Here is a 22,044-nt window from a genome sequence, read left to right as displayed (position 1 = left end):
CCTGACAAAACGTGAAATGTTTCTCTCAGATTTCTCATTCTTCTAAATTGTTGTTTGTTGAGGCCTAGTTGAGCCAACATCTTGCGTCAATCCCACCATTTCATTAACTAGTCTGATGAATTGAGGGTGTCTCCTTTCTTAGGCGCTTTGACCAAAACTGTGCACGACATTCCAGGTGTGATCTCATCATTACAACTTTATTCCCTGGGACGTAGGAGACTGAGGTGAGATTTGACAGAAACATGCCAAATTATGAGGGACAAAGATAGGGTAAATGCAAGCAGGCTTTTTCCAGAGGTTGGGTGAAATTATAACTAGAGGTCATAGGTTAAGATTGAAAGATGAAATGTTTAAGGGGAAATTTCCTCACTCAGAGGTTGGAGAGTGTGGAACGAACTGCCAGCGCAAGTGGTGGATGTGGGTTTAATTTCAACATTTAAGAGAAATTTGGATGAGAGGGGTATGGACGGCTATGATCTGGGTGTAGATCAAAGGGACTTGGCAGATTAATGGTTTGGCATGGACTAGATCGGCCGAAGAGCCTATTTCTCTGCTGTAGTGTTCTGTGGCACTTGCACACAAGACCTCTTCCAGTGACGGCCTGCCTGCTGCACCTGTGTGTCTGCTTTGTGTACAAGGACACCTTTGTGCATCAACTTTCCCAATTATTCACTAAGAAATAACATCCTCTGAAGTGGATAACCTCACGCTCATCTGTTATATGGGATCTGCAATTCATTTACCTAATGCTTCATTTTGTCCAAACCATATCTCACTGGATCATATGACGTGAACAGAGTCATGGAGCACGACAGCACAGAAACAGGCCCTTTGGCCCATCGAGTGTTGGTTTGCAGCAGTAGTACAGTGCAAAGACGTAAAATTACTATAAACGATATTAAAAAATGCAAGAAAAAAGGAGACACCTTTTTCTCCCTGATTAGGGAGAGAGAGAGACACACACACACAGAGAGTCTGCGGTACATCATATGCCTGATGAAACACTAAGTCTTTGGGGTAACTGCAAGTCTGTGTCTTCGCTATTGCTTTGCCCACGCTGAGTGCTCAGTGATAGTATCCATGCTTGCTTTTTTTTGCCGGTGGGGAGGGGGGATTATTGATCACTGCTGCTTACGTGTGGGAGGGAGGGGCTTTGGGGTTCTAACATTTAACTGTTGTTCATTGCTTGGGGCACTTACTTTCATGGATGTTTGAGAAGAAAAAGCATTTCAGGATGTATATTGCATACATTTCTCTGACATTAAATTGGTCCTTTGAAAATACAATAATGAGGTGATGTTCATGGGTTCAGAATTGACAGAGGGGAAGAAGCTCCTCTGAACCATTGAGTGTGGGTCTTCAGACTCCTGTACCTCCCCTCCGATTGTAGTAATGAGAAGAGGGAAGGCAGGTCCTGGATGGTGAGCGTCCTTAATGTACCTCTCTCAGCCCGATTCTCTCCCCCCAACCCTGCCCTATGCTAGTAACTCCACCACATCCCTCTGCTGATTTCATTCCTCTGCTCCCTCACCACTCGACACCAGAGTCTCAGTGCTGTCCCACCACTCACTGCTGTTCCCTCCCTGCACTGCCCAGGTGAATTATCTCGCCCCACCACACACTCTTCCCCTTCCCCTCCCTCCCCCGCTCACCTCGGCGCTGGAATGCGCGGCAACACCTGTAGGCTGCCCCCAGCACAACCTTGGACCTTGGGTGTGTTGGTCATTAACGCAAATGACGCACTGCACTGGACGTGTGATAAATGAGAACCTGAATCCCACTCCCTACTCCAAGATAAACCAGAATCACGTTGTTCAATACAATACAGATGTATTAATTTGAAAAATATAAACTTTAATGAAGGCTACATCTCTGAATAATTACATAATTATTGTACCAAGGATTCTTAAATCAAACTCTTTTGTAATGCATAATTTACACAGAAAGTAAAACAAAATGCCATAAAACATGATTACAACATTCAAAAGCATAAAAATATCTTTATACATAAACCCTTATTAACAAAGGGAGAGGTGACCCTCACACAGGGTGACACACAGTATCAATAATACTATGCAGGCACAGTTACTGTACTGGATAAACAAGTAACACTATAATAGTGTGTAAAACTCGCACAATATTTACACAGGTATTTGTACAAGTTACGCCCAGCAGGGAGGATGCTGGCAGAGACACAGCAAAGAGTCAGGCTGATGGTTCAGAATGTGTTGGATTAGCTGAGTTCGGTCTGGTCTCTTGGTGTGCTGTTCGGGGGGGGAGGGTTCCTCTGTGCTAATTTCATGGAAGTGTTTTAACTCAAGTTAAACAGCACAGAGAACATGAACACAAGAGCTAAACGTCTACAGATTGGAGTCCCAACATTCTTACAGGAGACCATTCCTTTTGCTGTTGGCCATGGGGCTTTAACTTAACATCTCTTTAAGAGTTTAACATCCCCAGAACAATTAAATAATTTCGGTTTTGAAAGAGAAGTCATAGCTGAAGTGAGTTTGAGATTCCGACAGGAAGAGTCTTTGCAGAACTCACAAGTTACGTGCAAAGTCCAATTTGGTCAGTTTAGCAGAGAATCTAGAACCCAAAAAACCAAGTGGCCAGAGAGAGAGAGAGAGAGAGAAGGCGATAGATATAGAGAGAGTGAGAGAGTGAAAAATAGAGATCGAGGAAGGCAGAGAAAGGCACATACGTAGGTGGAGAGATAATGAAAAATAAAGAGACAGTGTTCAGGAATGTCACAACGTGTGGAAATGTACAGCTAGCCGGTCGGCATCTGAAAGTGCAAGGTTCTATCAGCAGGTTTTTGAGCAGCTTCCACTTACAAGAAGGGTTTGATATCGCTTGCAAGTTTTCAGGGTATGAACAAACTAGCCGCATTTTCAACCCTCTGTTCCTCGTTGGAAACTGAAGTGAGGATTGCTTTGTGCGGTAACAGTGAGCAGCAGGGCTTTGGGCGGCTGTGGCTGGATACCCTCAATGGATTTGGTTAATGATATTGGTGTCAGACAGTAACGATCCAGGTTGACAAGTCAGCAACATCTGTGCTTCTGCTGCTATGTGTGATGGGGCCAGGTCAGGACACTTTCTTCCTGTGAGGTTCCTGCAGCGCGGACAGAGTGTGAATGAGCACAGGGGCTGCACAGAACCTTCCACAGGTGAGGGGGTCGGAGAGCTGTCTGCACTATAAAACACTTGCTCGTACTACACTTTGCACTCGGGCTGTTGCCGGAACTGTCTTGTGCTGGGATATTGTCACCAATCTGAAGCAAGTGATGGGCTTGTCGGCTGGATCTCCGTGGACATTCCCCGGTCTGAAAGGCACTCGACACCATTAACATCACACGGAAGCCTGGTTGTCATTTCTGCCAGAACATTAAGACGTGCTCATGGTTCTGGTGTAAGCAGCAGCACAGGGTTATTAAGATGTGGTGGCTGGTTTCAGTAAAACGACAAGAATAATGACAATCAGCTTGTTTCACAATTTCACTCAATTGGACAGAGAGGGGCTTCTCATCACTATGTGAGTATTTTAGTAGGGGCTTTCAGGCAGGTCACAGGGGGTAGGGCAGGCAGGAGGTGGTTGAGCACTGGGTGATGGATGGGCACTGGGAAGGGCAGGCAGCGAGGTGGGTGAGCACTGGGTGACAGGTGGCAGTGGAAAGGGCACTGGGTGATGGATGGGCACTGGGAAGGGCAGGCAGCGAGGTGGGTGAGCACTGGGTGACAGGTGGGCACTGGGAAGGGCAGGCAGCGAGGTGAGTGAGCACTGGCTGATAGGTAGTAGGTAGAAGGAGTCATATCAATGCAGTAGCAGCACATTCAAACCCAAATGCACAGAAGCAGACTTAGAATCTCAGGACATGTTGCCTAGATCTGCACAGTCTCTTCACCCCTACAACAACCCAGGAAGCTACAGTTACACCTGTGCTCAACCAATAAACCCTAAAGTGGTCACATAACCCACTTCCTTTTTAAATAAACAGTTTCTTGACCTTTATGTCCGATGCAAAGCAAACAATGCCGATGCGTTGAGCCTGGGTTCCTTTATAATGCAGCTGATTTCCTTCTGTTGTTTTCAAACTGTCCCACCAAATGCCAGGACCCTGTTCTGAAAAAGTCCTTTTTGATGGATCAGTCGATTCGCTCCACTTTGCCCAAGATCTTTCCCTCATACATGGGCAGCGGGCTGTCGTCGCTCCGAACCTCTTCAAAAACGGCTCCACAGTCAAACTCGTTGCTGGCTCGTTTGAAGTAGTACCTGTGTGGGGAAATGGTAAACAGTTAGGGCAAACGGGGAGGAGAGGGGGAAAGATCCACTCAATTGTGAGAAGATGAAATAAGCAACAGAATTGCACTGTAATTTAACGCATATCGAATGGTGAGCAACGTGACTTGGCTCATTGTAGCTTTTCACTGATTCTACTATGGTTTTCTTGTTCTTCTGTGAAATGTATGTCCCCATTGCTACCCTGAGATTCATGTACTTAACTAATAAACTTACTTTGAAAATTGGTGTGCTATTTTCAATAGAGCTGAAAATATTTCTTATTTTATTTAGAGATACAGTAACACGGAGACAGGCCCTACAAGCCCAACGAGCCCGTGCCGCCCAATTACACCTGTGATCAATAAACTCAGTAACCCGAAGGTCTTTGGAACGTAGGAGGAAACCCATACGGTCACACAGCCCTTCCTTTTTCTGTCATCCACACGCCTCCAAAAGAATCTCTTCAATGTCCCCAACGTATCTGCCTCTACACCATCGCGGTGTAAAAAAAAGTTATACTTTCTTCCAGTCACTTTAAAAGAATGGCCCCTTGTGTTAGTCACTGTTACCCTGGGGAAAAAGGCTTTGGCTGTCCACGCTAGTTTATCATCTTGTACATCTCTTATGAGGATGCCCCTCATCCTTCTTCCCTGCAAAGGGAAAAGCCCTCGCTCAGAAAATCTTGTGCAACTAACCAGACACTGCATCTTGTGTGTGTGGATGAGTGGGAGGGAGGAAAGGGTTTATTTTGCTCCTGTGTTTGACTTGGTGCTGACGATGGAGATACTATGGAATCTTGCGAGCACTTGTGGACTGCCCCCAACCCATTTGTTTGTTAATGCAAAAATCGCATTTCACTGTATGGTTTGATGGACATGTGATAAATAAACGTGTACTTAAATCTGAATCTGATCCCACCTGCGGCCTGATCAAAGCTCCTCTCTGGCTACTGGATGAAAAGTGTACGGCTAATGCTGAAACGCGCCCACCTCATCAAACCTGCACCCCAGACTGCCCACAGCAGACCGTCCCATACCTGTAATTTCCTTTCTTGCTCAGCTGTTCCTTGAAGTGGGCCAAAGTCAGGCTGTGTCCCTTCATCATCCTGCGGTAGGGGATGTCCTCTCCGCAGAAGAAGTAGGTGACCACCAGCTCACCTGGCTGTGTACTGTGAACCACGGCTGCCTGCTTTTTCAGTGCCTTGTGTCTGCAAAGAAATGAACAACGCAATGACATCAACGGAAGAAAGGACGAGGTGTGGGCTTTCAGCAAAGCACAAACATCCGACACCAACAGAGCCCGACAGCACAGAAATAGGCCCTTCAGCCCGACACATTCATGCTGACCATATTCATCATCATAAGACATACAGTAGGAGCAGAATTAGGCTATTCAGCCCATCGAACCTGCTCTACCATACAATCATGGCTGATTTATTTTCCTTCTCAACCCCATTCTCGCTATAACCTTAGATACTCTTACTAATCAAGAACATATCCACCACTGTTTTAAATATACTCGGATAACTTGGCCTCCACAGCCGTCTGTGACAAGGAATTCCACAGATTCACCGCCCTCTGGCTGAAGAAGTTCTTCTTCATCTCAGTTCTAAAGGGGCGTTCCTCTGTTCTGAGGCTGTGTCCACTGGTCCTAGACTCACCCACTATTGAAAACATCCTCTCGACATCCACCCTATCTAGGGCTTTCAGTATTCGGTAGGTTTCGTTAGGGTTTTGGTTTAGGTTAGTTAACATTGTGGACAATCCATGTTGGTGCAGGAAGCATGGCAACACTTGCAGGCTAAGTTGGTCATTAATGCATATGATGCATTTCACTGTGTGTATGTGATGAATAAAGCTAATCTTTTTCTTCTAAACTCCAGCAAGTACTGTGGAGTACTGTGTCCGGTTCTGGTCGCCTCACTATAGGAAGGATGTGGAAGCATTGGAAAGGGTACAGAGGAGATTTACCAGGACGCTGCCTGGTTTAGAGAGTATGCATTATGATCAGAGATTAAGGGAGCTAGGGCTTTACTGTCTGGAGAGAAGGAGGATGAGAGGAGACATGATAGAGGTGTACAAGATAATAAGAGGAATAGATAGAGTGGATAGCCAGCGCCTCTTCCCCAGGGCACCACTGATCAATACAAGAGGACATGGCTTTAAGGTAAGGGATGGGAAGTTCAAGGGGGATATTAGAGGAAGGTTTTTTACTCAGAGAGTGGTTGGTGCGTGGAATGCACTGCCTGAGTCAGTGGTGGAGGCAGATACACTAGTGAAGTTTAAGAGACTACTAGACAGGTATATGGAGGAATTTAAGGTGGGGGCTTATATGGGAGGCAGGGTTTGAGGGTCGGCACAACATTGTGGGCTGAAGGGCCTGTACTGTGCTGTACTATTCTATGTTCTATGTTTTTAAGTACAGGCCCAGAGTCAGCAAATATGCAAAGTTGCTGGTATGTAGAGCTGTGTGGGAGCAGTGAAAACTAGAAAACACTGGAAGTACTCGGCACGTCAGACCACATCCAATGAAGAGGCTTTGCCCTTCAATGCTAGCTCCTCTCATTCCCCACAGATGTAGCCGGATCTGCTGGGTACTTCCTGCATTTTCTAGTTTTATCTCTGATTACTGGGGATCATCCGAGGATGAGACTCATTAATGGCCTTACGAGCAGCCTTAACAAGGGGAGGAGGAGGGGGTGATGTGATGCTAGATAAGGCAATGCTATAGTCAAATTGTGGAGTGGCTCACTGCTTTCTAGTTGATGAGGAGTGTTCATTATTATGTGAATAAAAAGCACACAACATTGATCAAAGGATCATGAAACGTTTGCAAAGCAGCTTTTTAGTTTCCATTTCATTTTGGTCACCCGTCCAAGGTCAACTACCTACTGAACAGCATTAGCCAGGTATCACAGTGCGAATGCAGACGAACTTGGGGAGAGGGAGAACTAGAGAGGCACCTTAAATATCTTAACCACTTTAATTCCATTTCAAGTTTGCTCTAAAGATTAAAAAAAAAGCTTTATTTGTCACATGTACATAGAAACATTGGATGCAGTGCATTGCACAAATGACATGCACTCAGTGTCCACTTTATTAGGTACAGCCTAACAAAGGTGGCAACCTACCTACAATTTCACCTAACAAAGTGGCCACCGAGTGTATGTTTGTGATCTTCTGCTGCTGTAGTCCACCCACTTCAAGGTTCGATGTGTTGTGCATTCAGGGATGTGCTTCTGTGGTAACGTGGGATTACTTGAGTTACTATCGATTTCCTGTCATCTTGAATCAGTCTGATCTCTCTCATTAACAGAGAATTTTTGCCCAGAGAACTGCCACTCAATGGATGTCTCTCATTGTTTTTTGCACCAGTCTCTGAAAACTCTAGAGACTGTTGTGTGTGAAAATTCCCAGGAGATCAGCAATTTCAGAGATACTCAAACCATCCCATCTGGCACCAACAATCATTCCACAGTCGAAGTCCCTTAGATCACATTTCTTCCCCATTTTGATGTTTGACCTGAACAACAATTGAACCTCTTGTCTATGTCTGCTTACTTTTATGCCTTGAGTTGGTAGCATAGGATTGGCTGATTAGATATTTGCATTAATAGGCAGGTGTACCTAAAAAAGTGGTCTCTAAGTGTATTTCACTGTATGTCTGGATGTACATGACAAATAAAATCTAATAATAATTACAAAACGCTTCTCCAAATGCTCGCAAATCCCTTCCCTAAGAATCCTCCCCAACAGTTTGCCCATCACTGACGTAAGACTTTCTGGTCTATAATTTCCAGGATGACATCCTTATCTTTCTTGAACAAAGGACAATTTCTTGTCACCCTTTAACAGCAAAAGGGAGCAAAGAGTAAATCACAACTTACAGAACATGAATAATACTGTGCAAAAGCCCTAGGTACATATATATAGCTGCGGGGGTGGTGAGCCAAGACTTTTGCACAGTTCTGTATATTGGTTAAAACAAGAAGGTGGCTGGGAAACAGAAATTAAGAGTATTTAGCTCATTTGGTAACAGGAGACACATAATATACAGTATTGTGCAAAAGTCCTAGGCACCCTAGCTATACATACATATATAAATATCTCTCTAAGACTTTTGGTCACGTGGCCAAGTGGTAAGGCATTGGACTAGCTACCTGAAGGTCGTGAGTTCGAGCCCCAGCTGAGCCTTGAGCAAGGCACTTAACCACACATTGCTCTGCAACGACACTGGTGCCATGCTGTATGGGTCCTAGTGCCCTTTCCTTGGACAACATCAGTGTTGTGGAGAGGGGAGACTTGCAGCATGGGCAACTGCCGGTCTTCCATACAACCTTGCCCGGGCCTGTGCCCTGGAGAGTGAAGACCTTCCAGGTGCAGATCCATGGTCTCGCAAGACTAACGGATGCCTTTACGAAGACTTTTGCACAGTACCGTACCGCCCCTCCCCACCTCCTAAGCTGCCACAAGTTTACTCACTCTTCTGTGGAAAAAGTCAAGCCAGGGTTCGACTGGGACAGGCTCCCTCCTGGTGCCGGGGACAAGTGATTTCTGTCTCGCTGCAAACTTGATGTTGAGTATCTGGGGAATGAGAGACAAGGACAGTTAGAGGACATAAATGGACAAGGCAAGAGAAATGGACAGAGAGAAAGAGTTCCAAAAAGTGCACTGAATGCAAGATTGAAACTGAGGAATGGAGACTTGGGACACAGAGACCAGGACACTGAGAGGAAGGTCTAAGGAACAGAAACTGTGAGAGAAGTGCAAGGCTGAGGCTAAAGCTACGAGAGCAAGCCATCGAGATCAAGCTGGGGATGGAGTGAGGATGAGGACAGCTTCCGTGTGTGAGAGCAAGAGCAGCAGTAAACAGTCAGCGATACCTCAGGGGCCAAGGAGGTGGGTCAGTTCGTACCTCTGCTTCTGAGTTTTGGAAACTTTCTTCTCCTCTTCCAGCCGGCGCCGTGCTTCCTCCAGCTGTGCCAGGGTGTTGGGCGGGGGGAGAGGGGGCATGGCTGGGTCTTGTACGAAGGGGTGCGAGGGCTGGGCACTGGCCCGTGGGTGGGTGGTGCCCAAGTGTGGCCGGCTGCTTCGCTCTCCCGCGCAGCCCCTCAAGCCGTCGGAGACGATCCCTCTCTTCATGCACTGGACGCTGTTGGGAGACATCGGCCATTACCTTCCCGGCTCTTGATCCACGTGACCCCACCCCATCACCTCCGCAAAGATTCCCGGGGCCAGGAATCCTCTTTGAGCCGAAACACCACCAGATCCTCACAAAGTCACTGACTGAAGAACTCCCCTCTACTCCCTAAACCGAAGCTTGGGTAATGGAGGGGGCTCTCCAGCTGAAACCCACCTAAACACCATCAACCCCCAACTCCTAACTCCTCACTCAGAGTACACAGGCAAAGTGCTGGAGGAGCTCAGAAGATCTGGCAGCATCTATGGAGAGGGATAAACAGTTATGGAGGGTTCACAGCCCGTAATGTTGACTCTTTATTCCCTCCATAGATGTGCAGAGTTCCTACACAGATCACCTCGCTCTCCCACACCAATCACTGCACCCTAAGCCCCCGCCTACACACACACACACACACACACCACGTAACATGCTAACATATACAATGCAAGGCCCTTTCATGGTGGAAGCAACTTCACTAAATAATCATCACTAGTGCATTCTACTCCAGGTTAAGTTGTTTTTTCACACAATCTGTTCACATAAGCAGCAAGTTTCTAGTTCATATATTTATTCCTTAACAGCAAATCACTTTGGCTCATCATGGTTCATTCTCTTTTAGTGTGAGTTATTAGACCACAAGATATAGGAGCAGAATCAGGCCATTTGGCCCATCAAGTCTGTTCCTCCAATTCTTCACGGCTGATCCATTTTCCCTTTCAGACTCAATATCCTTCCTGCCTTCTCCCCCAAACCCTTCAAGCCCTGGCTAATCAAGAATCTATCAACCTTTACCTTGAATGACTAGGCCTCCACAGCTGCCTGTGGCAATGAATTCCACAGATTTACCACTCTCTGGGCAAAGAAATTCCTCCTCATTTCTGTTCTAAATGGATGTCCCTCTATTCTGAGGCTGTGTCCTCTCTGGTCTTAAGACTCTCCCACTATAGGAAGCATCCTCTCCAAATCTACTCTGTCGAGGACTTTCAACATTCGATAGGTTTCAATGAGGTCACCCCTCATTCTTCTGAATTCCAGTGAGTACAAGCCCAGAGCCATCAAACGCTCTTCATATGACAAGCGTTTCAATCCCGGAACCATTTCAGTGAACCTTCTCCAGTGTCAGCACATCCTTTCTTAAATAAGGGGCCAAAACTGCTCACAATACTCCAAGTGAGGCCTCACCAGAACTTTATACAGGCTCAACCTTTCATCATTTTATCTTCACAAAAACAAAATATGAATCATTAGATGTGTACTACATACCTATTGTACATTTTATCAAGTGCCTCGCTATAGGTTCACTCAGAATGAGAGGGATAATAAATCAGCCATGATGGAATGGTGGAGCAGACTAGATGGGCCGAGTGGCCAAATTCTGCTCTTTATCTCTAAAAGTTCACCCCGTCGCATACACCATACTCTCCACAGCCCACCTCTACCCCTATCGAGGACACAACTCTCATTGTTCCACCCCCACGTACATCTCTCTGCCAGCAACTCTCACTCAGACCCTGCTGGTGGATACTAGGATGGACGGGGGTCCCGTACCTGTGGGTCCGGTGCTTGCTGGCAGGCCGATCACTCTCCAGCATCCATTGCCACACACTTTGTGCCCGGTCCGTCTCCTCTCCGGGCAGCAGCGCCGCAGAGAGGGGCAGCGTTCCCTCACTGACAGCCGGGCTGGTACAGTCCGGCGCTTGTAGGCTCCTCCGGGGCACCGAGCACCTGCTGCAGTACAAATGGGGAGAGGGAAGGTGAGCGGGGAAACGGGCTGATGGCCGTCCGCTCTCTGTCTTATCGCCAGTCCACACTATCCACCCTCTGTCTCTCCTGGAGGTGTTGCTTAGGCCTTGGGTACCGCCCCCTGACCCTAGTAACAGCACAGATCCGGTGAGCACTTCATACCTGATCTGAACCCCTTCACCTCCTTCTGATCCCTCACGGAAGACCAGCTCTCCTCCTCATCTGATCGCTGGCGGACCCCCTCTCCCCCTCACAGTCACTGATGGAAGCCCCTCTCCTCCCTCAGGATCACTGACAGGACCCTCTCATCTCCTTCTGATCCTTCATGGGACACCGGCTCTCGCCCCTCACCTCCTCCTGATCGCTGACGGACCCCCTCTCCCCCTTACCTCCTCCTGATAGCTGACAGACCCCCCTCTCCCCCTCACCTCTTCCTGATGGCTGACGGACCCCCTCTCCCCCTCACCTCCTCCTGAATGCTGACGGACCCCCCTCCCCCTCCTGATGGCTGATGGAAGCCCCTCTCCCCCTCAGGATCACTGACAGGACCCTCTCATCTCCTTCTGGTCCCTCACGGGACACCATCTCTCGCCCCTCACCTCCTCCTGATCGCTGATGGAAGCCCCTCTCCCTCTCATCTCCTTCTTATCCCTCACGGGACACCTGCTCTCACCCCTCACCTCCTGATCGCTGACGGACCCCCTCTCCCCCTCACCTCCTCCTGAACGCTGACGGACCCCCCTCCCCCTCCTGATGGCTGATGGAAGCCCCTCTCCCCCTCAGGATCACTGACAGGACTCTCTCATCTCCTCCTGGTCCCTCTCCCCCTCACCTCCTCCTGTTCACTGACGGGACCCCCTCTCTTTAGTAATAAACATGATTCTGATGCGGACAAAACCTTACCCAAAGACACTCTGTTCTACCGGCAGTGAAGTCAGCTCCGCCCTGCAGTGGCTGCGGGACTTTGCATAGGAGCAGCATTCAGCCCTGCTCGGGCAGAGGCACTGGACTCGCTGGGTGGCCTCGGCCTCGATCTGCTCCTTGGTCTTGGGGACGGTGTGGTGGTGGATATAGTGGTGGTGGACGTACTTGGAGCCCTGCTTGGAGAGGTATCCTTTGCGGGAGAGTCCGGGGGACAGGAGCTGGGGTCCGGGCCCCGGCTGGGACTTCATCCCTCGCTGACACTCGGCTGAGGGCGGAGAGTGCCTCCCCAGCCCCGGCGACTGGCAGCCAGGGGTCTTCAGCACCCGCGAGAGGTGGTCGTCCAGGATGGCCTGCGGGTCGTCGTCGCAGGTGCCGGGGGGCAGCAGGGTCAGCGGGTGTGGCTGGTGCTGGGTCACAGCGTCTCTGTCCGTCTCCAGCTGCTCTTTGGTGGCAGGGGCCTCACCATCCTCCCCTTCATCCTGTTGACAAACAGAAAAGTCCCCCTTAGCACAGCTATCATGATCACAGCATCACACCCCCTCCGCCTCCTGGCGCCTGCCACTCTCCCCGGAACCAAAACACGCAAACTTCGGGAGGAACTCAGCGGTAGGGGGCAGCATCTTCCGAGGGAAGTGGGCGGTCAAGGCTTTGGGTCAAAATCCTACAGAAACAGCAATGAAGAATCCGTCTACATCCGAGAGTGACGGTATCCCCGAGTCTCCACCCGGGACCTGCATGATGACAGCAGTGAAAACCGAGAGGAAGTTACTGTCACAGTGAAGGAAGGCATGAACACCGCCAGAGATGGAGGATGTTCACTGCTGCCCAAAAGGTCAGAGGCATAATGGACCAAAGAGACAAGTTGTGGGCTTGCTATGTTGGTGCTGAAAGCTTAACAACACTTGTGGGCTGCCCCCAGCACATCCTCGGACTGTGTTGGTTGTCGACGTAAATGGCAGATTTCAATATAAAAGTGACAAATAAAGCCAATCTAATCTTAACATTATCTGCTTTCTTCCACACCGTCACTGTCTAACCTACCTAATGGTGGAGCATGTTTTACAGAGTATAGAACTGGAATGACTCGCCCTCTCCCACCAGCGGCACCCTCTGGAAATGACTGCCTGTCGAAGGGCCGACTCCTACCTCTTTGATCTGCTGCAGCCTCTCCTCTAGGCTGTCGATGGTGTCCCGCTCCCTCTTCAGTTTTTCCAGTCGGGCGATAAGCTGGGCAGCAAAGGCGGCCGGCTCCACGGGAGTCATCTCCTTCGGAAGGCGGTGTGTTCTCTGCGTGCGGAACAGAGGACCCGTTTAACACCTTCACCCACACCCTGCGCATCCCAGGGTAAAAGGGGATTGGGGGGTGGGGGGTGTGGAGAGACAGCAAGCAAGATGGCAAGAAAGGGAAAAGAGGGCAGGAGAGTGCGAGCGTGGGCTAAACAGAGAGAGGAAGAGGAAGAGATCGGAAGAGAGAGCACGATGTATTTGTGGTCTTGTGCTCTGGTAGCAGTGAGCTGGGGTTTTATGGGCTGGTTTCAGAGGCCTCATAGTAGGACATCCTCCCCACCAGCAACGGCCTGGGGCGCGATCAGTTGGCTGTCCTGCTCACTGCCTCTGTAGTACAACCAGTTCATCAGCAGCTTCACGGAAGGCTCAAGCTTTTTCAAAGGCAGTTGTTTAACATCAAGAAAGAAGCGAAGGTGGGAGGGAGGCTTCTCTAACTGAAGTGGGTTATAAACAGAAAATGAAAATTTTAAAAAAATATAAAGATAGTGGAAAGATGGAGTCAAACTGGTGCAGATCAGAGAAAATGTGGTAATTTAGTTCCTGACAGCATGCTGGCTTACTTTGAGGATCTGTTGGCTGAAGAAACCCTGTGTTCCTTTGCACTCCTTCGCTCTCCACCTCTCTCTTTGTACCAAGTGTGAAGTGAATCAGCTGCAGGCTACTTGTGCTACACCGCTGGGCTCGGCTGCCTGAAGCAGAGGCTACCAGGGGAGAAGTGAGTCTACCAGGGCTTCAGGAGCCAAGAATCACAGATTCAAGGCCTTCTCCAGCCGGCCGGGGTAGGGGTTGGGGGTGGGGAGGTGGTGGTAAGAAAGAAATAAATATCAACCAGCCATGGTTAAGGCTGGAACCCCGTGGTGCTACCCTCCCTGTCAGTATATGATTCTAACCCTCTTGTTTAACTGTGTGATTCTCTCTTTCACTTTCTCACTGGACATCTGTCTCTTTCCTAGTGTTTCTCTCCGTGTCTCTCACTTGATGCCTCTCTCTTTCTCACTGCCTGTCTTCCTTTCCTCCCTCTCATCCTCCATCTCTCTCCCCTGGTGTCCCTCCCTTTGTATTTTTTTTCTTTCTCTCCATAAACCTCTCTCTCTGTGTCTCTCCTTCTTTTACTGTCTTTTTCTCCTCCTTCCCTCTGTCTCCCTCCCTTGCTCCCCTCTCCCCTCCATCACTCTCTCACTCCCTCCCTACCTGTCTCTCTGTCTCTCTGCCTCTCTCCCTCCCCCAACATCTACTGCAGGCATCTTCTCGTCTCTTTTTTTTAAGCTGGGCATCGTACCCACCCGATGAAGCAAGAAAGCCCTCTCTAAGGCAACCACACGGCAGCAGCAACGATGCGAGGACGAGAGAAAGGACTAACTCTGCTGGAAGTTGTCATTTTACACAGTGGTCGTCTTCTATTCAGCTCCTGATCAAAGCACAGCCTGGCGGAGAATGTCGATTTGGGAGCCCCACGACAAAATAATCTCATTTACAAGCTCAGGCAATAGAACAGTTGTTGTTTCCAATTTTTGTTTTTTTAGGGGAAAAAAACACACACATTTTGGCAACTAGAGCTTGAGAGACGTTCCTGTTGCTTGAAAGAGATTTTTGTACAAATGATTTTTTTTCTTGGAGAGGGTGTTGTGAAGATTTTGGGAGGGAGATGGGGGGGGATGGGCTGAAGAACTGAAGTAGATACAAAGACAATGTACAGTGTATACTGGCATCCTGATTATCACACGCACAGACATGTCAAGGAAACAAGATCCCAACAGTCCCACCGTCATCAATAACTCAACGGTTCAAAGATCATCTGAAATGTTGAGGTGGTTCAGACACAGCATATTCTCTGCTACCTGGCACTAATGTCGCATAATTGGAAACCATTTATAGCTCTGTGGTGATATATTGTGTTGTTGGCTCGACAGGCACAGCCCACTGGGATACAGCTTCTTACCTGGGTACGGTCACCGGGGTACAGTCTCACGGACACAGACTCTCATTGGGGTACAGACACACAGACACAGACGCTCACCGGGGTACAGACACAGACTCTCACTGGGGTACAGTCTCACAGACACAGACCCTCACTGGGGTACAGTCTCACGGACACAGACTCTCACCGGGGTACAGACACACAGACACTCACCGGGGTACAGTCTCATGGACACAGACTCTCACCGGGGTAAAGACACACGACACAGACTCTCACCAGGGTACAGACACACGGACACAGACTCTCACTGGGGTACAGACACACGGACACAGACTCTCACTGGGGTACAGTCTCACAGACACAGACTCTCACTGGGGTACAGTCTCACAGACACAGTCTCTCACTGGGGTACAGACACAGTCTCTCACTGGGGCAGCATAGAAGAAAGCTCTACCCAGGGCAGCAGCCACCAAACTTGCATACTCTCAGGCATGTCTCAGCAGGGTCCTTGCTCTCTGCAGGATTCTGAGTGATATTTATCTACAGGCAACGAATGATGTGATGTCCCATATCCCGACATGCTTGACAGGAAAGCACTTGACAAAACTTGATGGCAAACCACAGAGAGATGTTTAGGAGGAGAGTGGAAGAGAGAGAAAATGTGGGAGTTTAGGAGAAAGAGAGAGAGAGAGATGGTTGGGGGATCTGGAGAGAGAGAGGGGGGGAAGAAGTGGAGGGTTGCTGAACTCACAGGAAAGTGAGGTAGTGAGACTTGACCGTTGGCCTTGGCGCTGCGATGCATTTCCCTTTGCTGCTGCTTCTTCTGCTGATAAGGAGGGATCCCATCTCTGCAAAACCAAATCAAACGGAAAGTGAGTGAAGTCCTGCTTTCTATCAACCTGGATGTCCCCTCTTCCCCACCCCCATAACCCAAAATATTTTTGTTTTTTTTAAATTTAGATATACTGCGTCTTCTGGTCTTTTGAGCTGCCCAGCAACCCCCAACAACTCCTGATTTACCCTAAACCTAATCACAGGCGATTTACAATAACCAATTAACCTACTACCCAGTACGTCTTTGGACTGTAGGAGGAAACCGGAGCACCTGGGAAAAACCGACACATTCCATGGGGAGGACGTACAGATGACGCCCCAATCTGTATTAGCACCGCACCAACTGCTACGTTACTGTGGTGCCCACAGTATACTTTCTCAGGTTTTGGTGTCAGAGACTGAAGGTGTGGGTAGGTCCCACCGACCCACACTGACAAATTCATCCCCTGATACTCTTCAAATTCTTTACCATGGTAATACACGTCTTTGGTCAACTGCTGAGAATTGTCCACAAAAGGCTCATTTAACAGGAGGCTAGAGATTCTCAAATCCGCACGAGAAATGCAGTGGTTCACTGCAACTTGAGTTTTCACTCCCCCAGCTCACCGGGGTGTGTTGGTAAGCTAACTCAGGTTCGTGTACCAATCGAAATGTGTTGTTTGCACTGACAACAAGGATATGTTGTGTCCAGTCCCCCAGCATAGCACGCCCACGTCCCCAAGGTACAGTGGTACTGGTGGGGCGTTACATAGTGTGGTAGTTAGCGCAATCGCTTCACAGCACCAGCGATTACCGATTAGGATTCAATTCCCACTGCTGCCTGTAAGGAGTTTGTACCTTCTCCCCGTGACCATGTGGGTTTCCTCTGGGTGCTCTGGATTCCTCCCACATTCCAAAGATGTATGGGCTAGGCTTAGTAAGTTGTGGGCATGCTATCTTGGCACTAGAAGAGCAACGACAGTCCCCAGAGCTTCCTCGGACTGTGTTGGTTATTGGTACAGTGTGTCATGGACACTAGTTCACCCTATGTCTCGATGTCATGTGAAAATAAGCTAATATTTATCTTTATCTTTCATCACTCAAGAGAGGGCATTCATGGCCTCATTCCTCCTGAAATACTGCACTTGTGACAAAGCAGCACTCCCTCAGTAATCTACCGGACCCTCATAATAGATTATTGCGATCATTTTGTTGGGGAGGAGCATGTCTGGACTCAGGCACAAACTCAGGTGAGTAGCTGAAGTGAAAATCTCAGTGGATGATGACTTGCCTCCACTGGGCAGTAATCGAGACCGAGCACTGACAATGAAGGCTCCTGTGCAATACGCACGAGGTGCTGGAGAAAGTCAGCAGGTCGGGCAGCATCTACAGAAGGGAAAAGACAGTCAATGTTTCCGGTCCTCCAACACATTGTGTGTATTGCTCCAGATTTCCAGCATCTGCAGTACCTCATGCATCCATGATGGCTGCTGGGGTGGGAGAACAGTGGGACTGAAGGTTAAAGGTTAAGATTAGCTTCATTTGTCACATCGAAACCTGGTGAGTGATCAAATCAGCGAGGATTGTGCAGGGCAGCCTGCAAGTGTCACCAAGCTTCCGGCAGCAAAGTAGCACGTCCACAGCTCCCTAACCCAAACTCGTACGTCTTCGGAATGTGGGAGGAAACTGAAGCACCCGGAAGAAACCCTTGCACCATCACAGGGAGAAGGTACAAACTCTTTACAGACAGCAGTGGGAATCGAACCCCACTCTCACCGCTGGTTACACTATCCAAGCGTTAAGCACGCTGCCTGTTGTGGATCAAGTGGTGGGGACGTGTTTGAATGATACAGAAAAGACAGCCACCCTACAGGTCTACCAGTTTTGTGAAAAAAAATAAATGTGAAAGGAACCGCAGGCCCAGTGAATCGAAAGTAGAAGCAAACAGGCTCCTTGGGCCAACAAAATCTCTCCCCCACCCTTTAACAACACTTGTTAACAAAGACCTTCGATACCTTTCTGGGAGGTATTGTAAACAATCTCTTCACTGAACCTCAGATCACTTTTGGGCAAATTATTGACTGCAAGCACCAATCAGCTACCATTTAAGGGAGGCCCAATTATCTAACCATTTAAGAGCAAGATGTGCGTGACCTGCTCCCCCCCCCCCTTCCTTTGAAAGGCTCAAACTCATGCGCATATGCGCCAGGCATCTTAGTTGGCAGCCGTTCTGAAGCAAGCCTCTGATCTCAGCAACATCAAAAGCTCGGGTTGCAAGATAAGGTAATGTTTGAAGTTTGCACAGCAAGACTGCCCCTGCGTCAAATCCAAATCCATAAATAAGATATAACCAAGCAAAAGGGAGCGAAAAAAAATCACTTCTTAGCTCCCTTGGATATCCAGAGGAGGAAAAATCTACATTGCGTCTTCTTTATTTTGCACTGAAAATAAACTTTGATCGGAGAGATTGGCTCATTAATCACTGCAATAAATTGCCTCTACTTGTTAATTAGAGCTTGTTTTGCCTTACAGCTTCCCGGGCCCCTCCCTAGTGAGAAACAGAGAGAGACTGATTACTGGCAGTGTTCATGAAAATTGCTCCCTCCTCCAAACCTATTCTAGGCTTCGAAACAATAGGTATTTTAAAAAACATCACAAGGATGACATTTTTATATTTTAGCTTTCAGCTCTCGTCCACTCTAGAAAGACTGCAATACAGATATTTGCTGTGTGGGATCCGGGTTCAATTCTGGCTGCTGTCGATAAGGAGTTGGACTGTTTTACCCCATGACCGTGTGCATTTCCTCTGGCAGCTTCGGTTGGCTCCCACATTTCAAAGATGTACATGTTAGTTGTGGGCGTGCTACGTTAAGTGATGGAAGTGTGGCGGCTCTTCAGCCCAAGCTTCGACTGTGATGCTTGTGGATACAAATGGCACATTTCACTGGACATCTGACAAGTAAAGCTAACCTTTCTCTCAGAGTAACACACACAAAATGCTGGAGGAGCTCAGTAGGTCAGACAGCATCCATGAAGGAAAATAAGCCATAAACATTTCAGGCTGAGACCCTTCATCAAAATCACTGACAGTATTTAAGGGGAGACCCACTGGAGCTCGTCTGGCTCGCATAACACACGAAACCTAGAACTATATAGATGAGAAAGGATGGAAAGGCTTTCAAATGAAATCTGCTAAATCCATTTCTGTAATAAAATACCTTGGAAGTGTGACCAAGGAAGCACTTCTTGATGAAGCCCGTCAGAGGCACTTGGCAGGAGCTGTTAAAGGCTGTACGTTTTTCTTAGGTACTGGGATGATAGGGGCCTGCTAGTGTACCCACTAGTTCCCATCGGAGAGAAGTCCTCAGAAAATTAATCAGGGAGGCTTTAGCCGGCTAACACTGACACTGAACAGTGCATCAGGAAACCGGCAAAGGCTCTTTCCAAACATAGGTTCAGTAACTTTCCATTCACTCCAGCAAGTAATTTTCAAAGACACCGTCCCGGGTCCTCCTAGTGCAACCTCCCCAGCACTGACCCCCCTCCGTGACCCCCCCGGCCAGTGGTATGAACAACAGGCTGAAAGACTTTCATTGACACACCTCAGTTTGTCAGCTCTAACTGTACACATCCATCATCACGTCCCATACTGACCTTTCCCCTATTCTTGTAGGCCATTTTCATTCAGGAGTGGCCAATGGCCAGAAGGTCACATTGACACCGAGTCCAGCCCCATCCGTGAGAAGCAGGTCACTACCTTTAAGTGGTAAACACACACACACAGACACACACACACACACACACACACACACACACGTGTGTGTATATCAGAACATACACACACATCAGAATATACTGATCAGAATACACACGTGTGTGTATATCATGTATATCAGAATCAGGATTATTATCACTAACATATAGACAGATAGATATACTTTATTGATCCTGAGGGAAATTGGGTTTCATTACAGCTGCACCAACCAAGAATAGAGCGTAAATATAGCAATACAAAAACCACAAACAATCAAACAACAAAATGCAAACTATGCCAGATGGAAAATAAGTCCAGGACCAGCCTATTGGCTCAGGGTGTCTGACCCTCCACAGGAGGAGCTGCAAAGTTCGATGGCCACAGACAGGAAAAACCTCCCGTGATGCCCAGTGTTGTATCTCGGTGGAATATGGCCGGGGTCCATCAGCAAAAGGTTCAATATTCGGGCTACAAACACATTCCTCGATCGTAATATGACCCGGCTTGCACCATCCGTTGTTAACCAGAACAGTAAACATCCGACTCCTTTACGCTTACCACTCTCAGTGCACTTCCGGTCAGCCCAAATGGTCTGGAAGCCGTCCATGGAAATATTTGATGGGGTATGTCCTCGTGCAGCCCCATTCCAGTAAAACACATAACACTGCACTCCTGAAATGTTCTCTGACGCCTGGCTATGTTGTGTAGTTTGTTGTTTTACAGCAGCAGAACAGTGCAAGACAAAAAATTACTATAGGTTACAATAAGAAATATAAAAATAACAAACAAATTGTGCCTTTTGATCGCTGGGGGCTCGCTCTGCTATTGGGGAGGGGAGAGCCTGCCGCTGCACCCAGAGAATGTTACCCAAGTTTTCTGCGTTTTGGATATGAACTTGGACTATAGTATAATAGTTTTTTTTTAATTCTGTGTTTTGGAGGGGAGGGGGATTTGGGGGTCAATGCACCTGTTTCTATTTTTGTTCTTTTTGTGCAGGGAGGAGGGATTGGGAGGGGTGGTGGTTAATACTCGTGTTGCTGTTCTTTTCTTTCTTGGTTTCGTGGCTATGTGGAGAAGAAGAATTTCAGAGTTGTACACTTTGATAATAAATGAACCTTTGAAGTGAGAGCAAAACAGTGAGGTAGTGCTCACGGGTTCATGGAGCGTTCAGAAATCTGATGGCGGAGGGGAAGAAGCTGTTCCTAAAACACCGAGTGTGGATCTTCAGGCTCCTGTACCTCCTTCCTGATGGTAGTAATGAGAAGAGGGTATTTCCTGGATAATGGATGTTGCCTTCTTGAGGCACCTCTGGACTCCTAGACTGGGGGCTGAAGCTCCCTCTGGACTCCTAGACCGGGGACTGAAGCTCCATCTGCAATTGATCCTTGACTCCCTGACCAACGGACTGCAATCACTAAGGATACATAGCAACACCTCCGCCATGATTATTCTAAGTACTGATGCTCCACAGGGTTCCTTCTTCAGCACCCCAATCTCTTCCCTATACACTCATGAACGTGTAACCAGATTCTGGCCATGGAGGAAAATCCTTGCTCAATCTAACCATTAGTATGCATACTATGGTGGTGGCAGCTGTTAGTCTCGTGAGACCTGGATTCTCCAGGGCGCAGGCCTGGGCAAGGTTGTATGGAAGACCGGCAGTTGCCCATGCTGCAAGTCTCCCCTCTCCACGACACCAGTATTGTCCAAGGGAAGGGCAAGGGCCGACACAGCTTGGCACCAGTGACGTCGCCGGAGTTGCCAGAACGAGGTTGAAGGCAACGTCGGACTGCCTTAGGGACCCCAGCTCCAGATTTGTCCTCAGGGTTTACTCCCGAAGCCTTTCCCATGAGTGGGTATGGCCGCAAGGCAGCGGAGGTTTGAAATCAGAGTTTTCCCTCTCTTAGATGGACTGCCTTCCCAGGCTGACGAGCTCCATCTACCCGAAGCACTGGTTTTAAGGCGCCAGGACCCACCTTCGCCCCTTCTCCTGTCAGTAGAAACAGTTCCGCCGGGCTTAGAGGCTAAGCCACATGAGAAGGCTGGGAGTTGGACTCGGTTGTCAGAGGCTACTTGAGTCGCATGCCGTGAGAAGCACTTTTAGGTAGTGGGAGCCTGTCCCCACTACCACTCCTCGGCTTG

At 48.4% G+C, this 22,044-nt stretch overlaps 1 protein-coding gene across 1 annotated transcript in view; it reads right to left on the bottom strand.

Annotated features, from left to right (window-relative positions):
• Positions 1-1,833: 1,833 nt before the first annotated feature.
• axin2 (axin 2 (conductin, axil)) overlaps positions 1,834-22,044 on the bottom strand; it is a 40,362-nt gene continuing 20,151 nt past the window's right edge. Inside the window, exons 4-11 of the mRNA XM_072242283.1 lie at positions 16,087-16,183; positions 13,277-13,417; positions 12,110-12,609; positions 11,012-11,191; positions 9,197-9,433; positions 8,764-8,865; positions 5,319-5,489; positions 1,834-4,273 (exon numbers count right to left, since the gene is read on the bottom strand). Of these exons, the coding sequence (XP_072098384.1) occupies positions 4,147-4,273; positions 5,319-5,489; positions 8,764-8,865; positions 9,197-9,433; positions 11,012-11,191; positions 12,110-12,609; positions 13,277-13,417; positions 16,087-16,183 (1,555 nt within the window). The 3' untranslated portion in view covers positions 1,834-4,146. The remainder of the gene's footprint in view (positions 4,274-5,318; positions 5,490-8,763; positions 8,866-9,196; positions 9,434-11,011; positions 11,192-12,109; positions 12,610-13,276; positions 13,418-16,086; positions 16,184-22,044) is intronic.

This window comes from Mobula birostris, chromosome 24 (assembly GCF_030028105.1).
Source record: "Mobula birostris isolate sMobBir1 chromosome 24, sMobBir1.hap1, whole genome shotgun sequence".
Taxonomy (NCBI): domain Eukaryota; kingdom Metazoa; phylum Chordata; class Chondrichthyes; order Myliobatiformes; family Myliobatidae; genus Mobula; species Mobula birostris.
The sequence above is the reverse complement of the archived record's forward strand: the minus strand, read 5'-3'. Positions and strand labels throughout refer to the sequence as shown.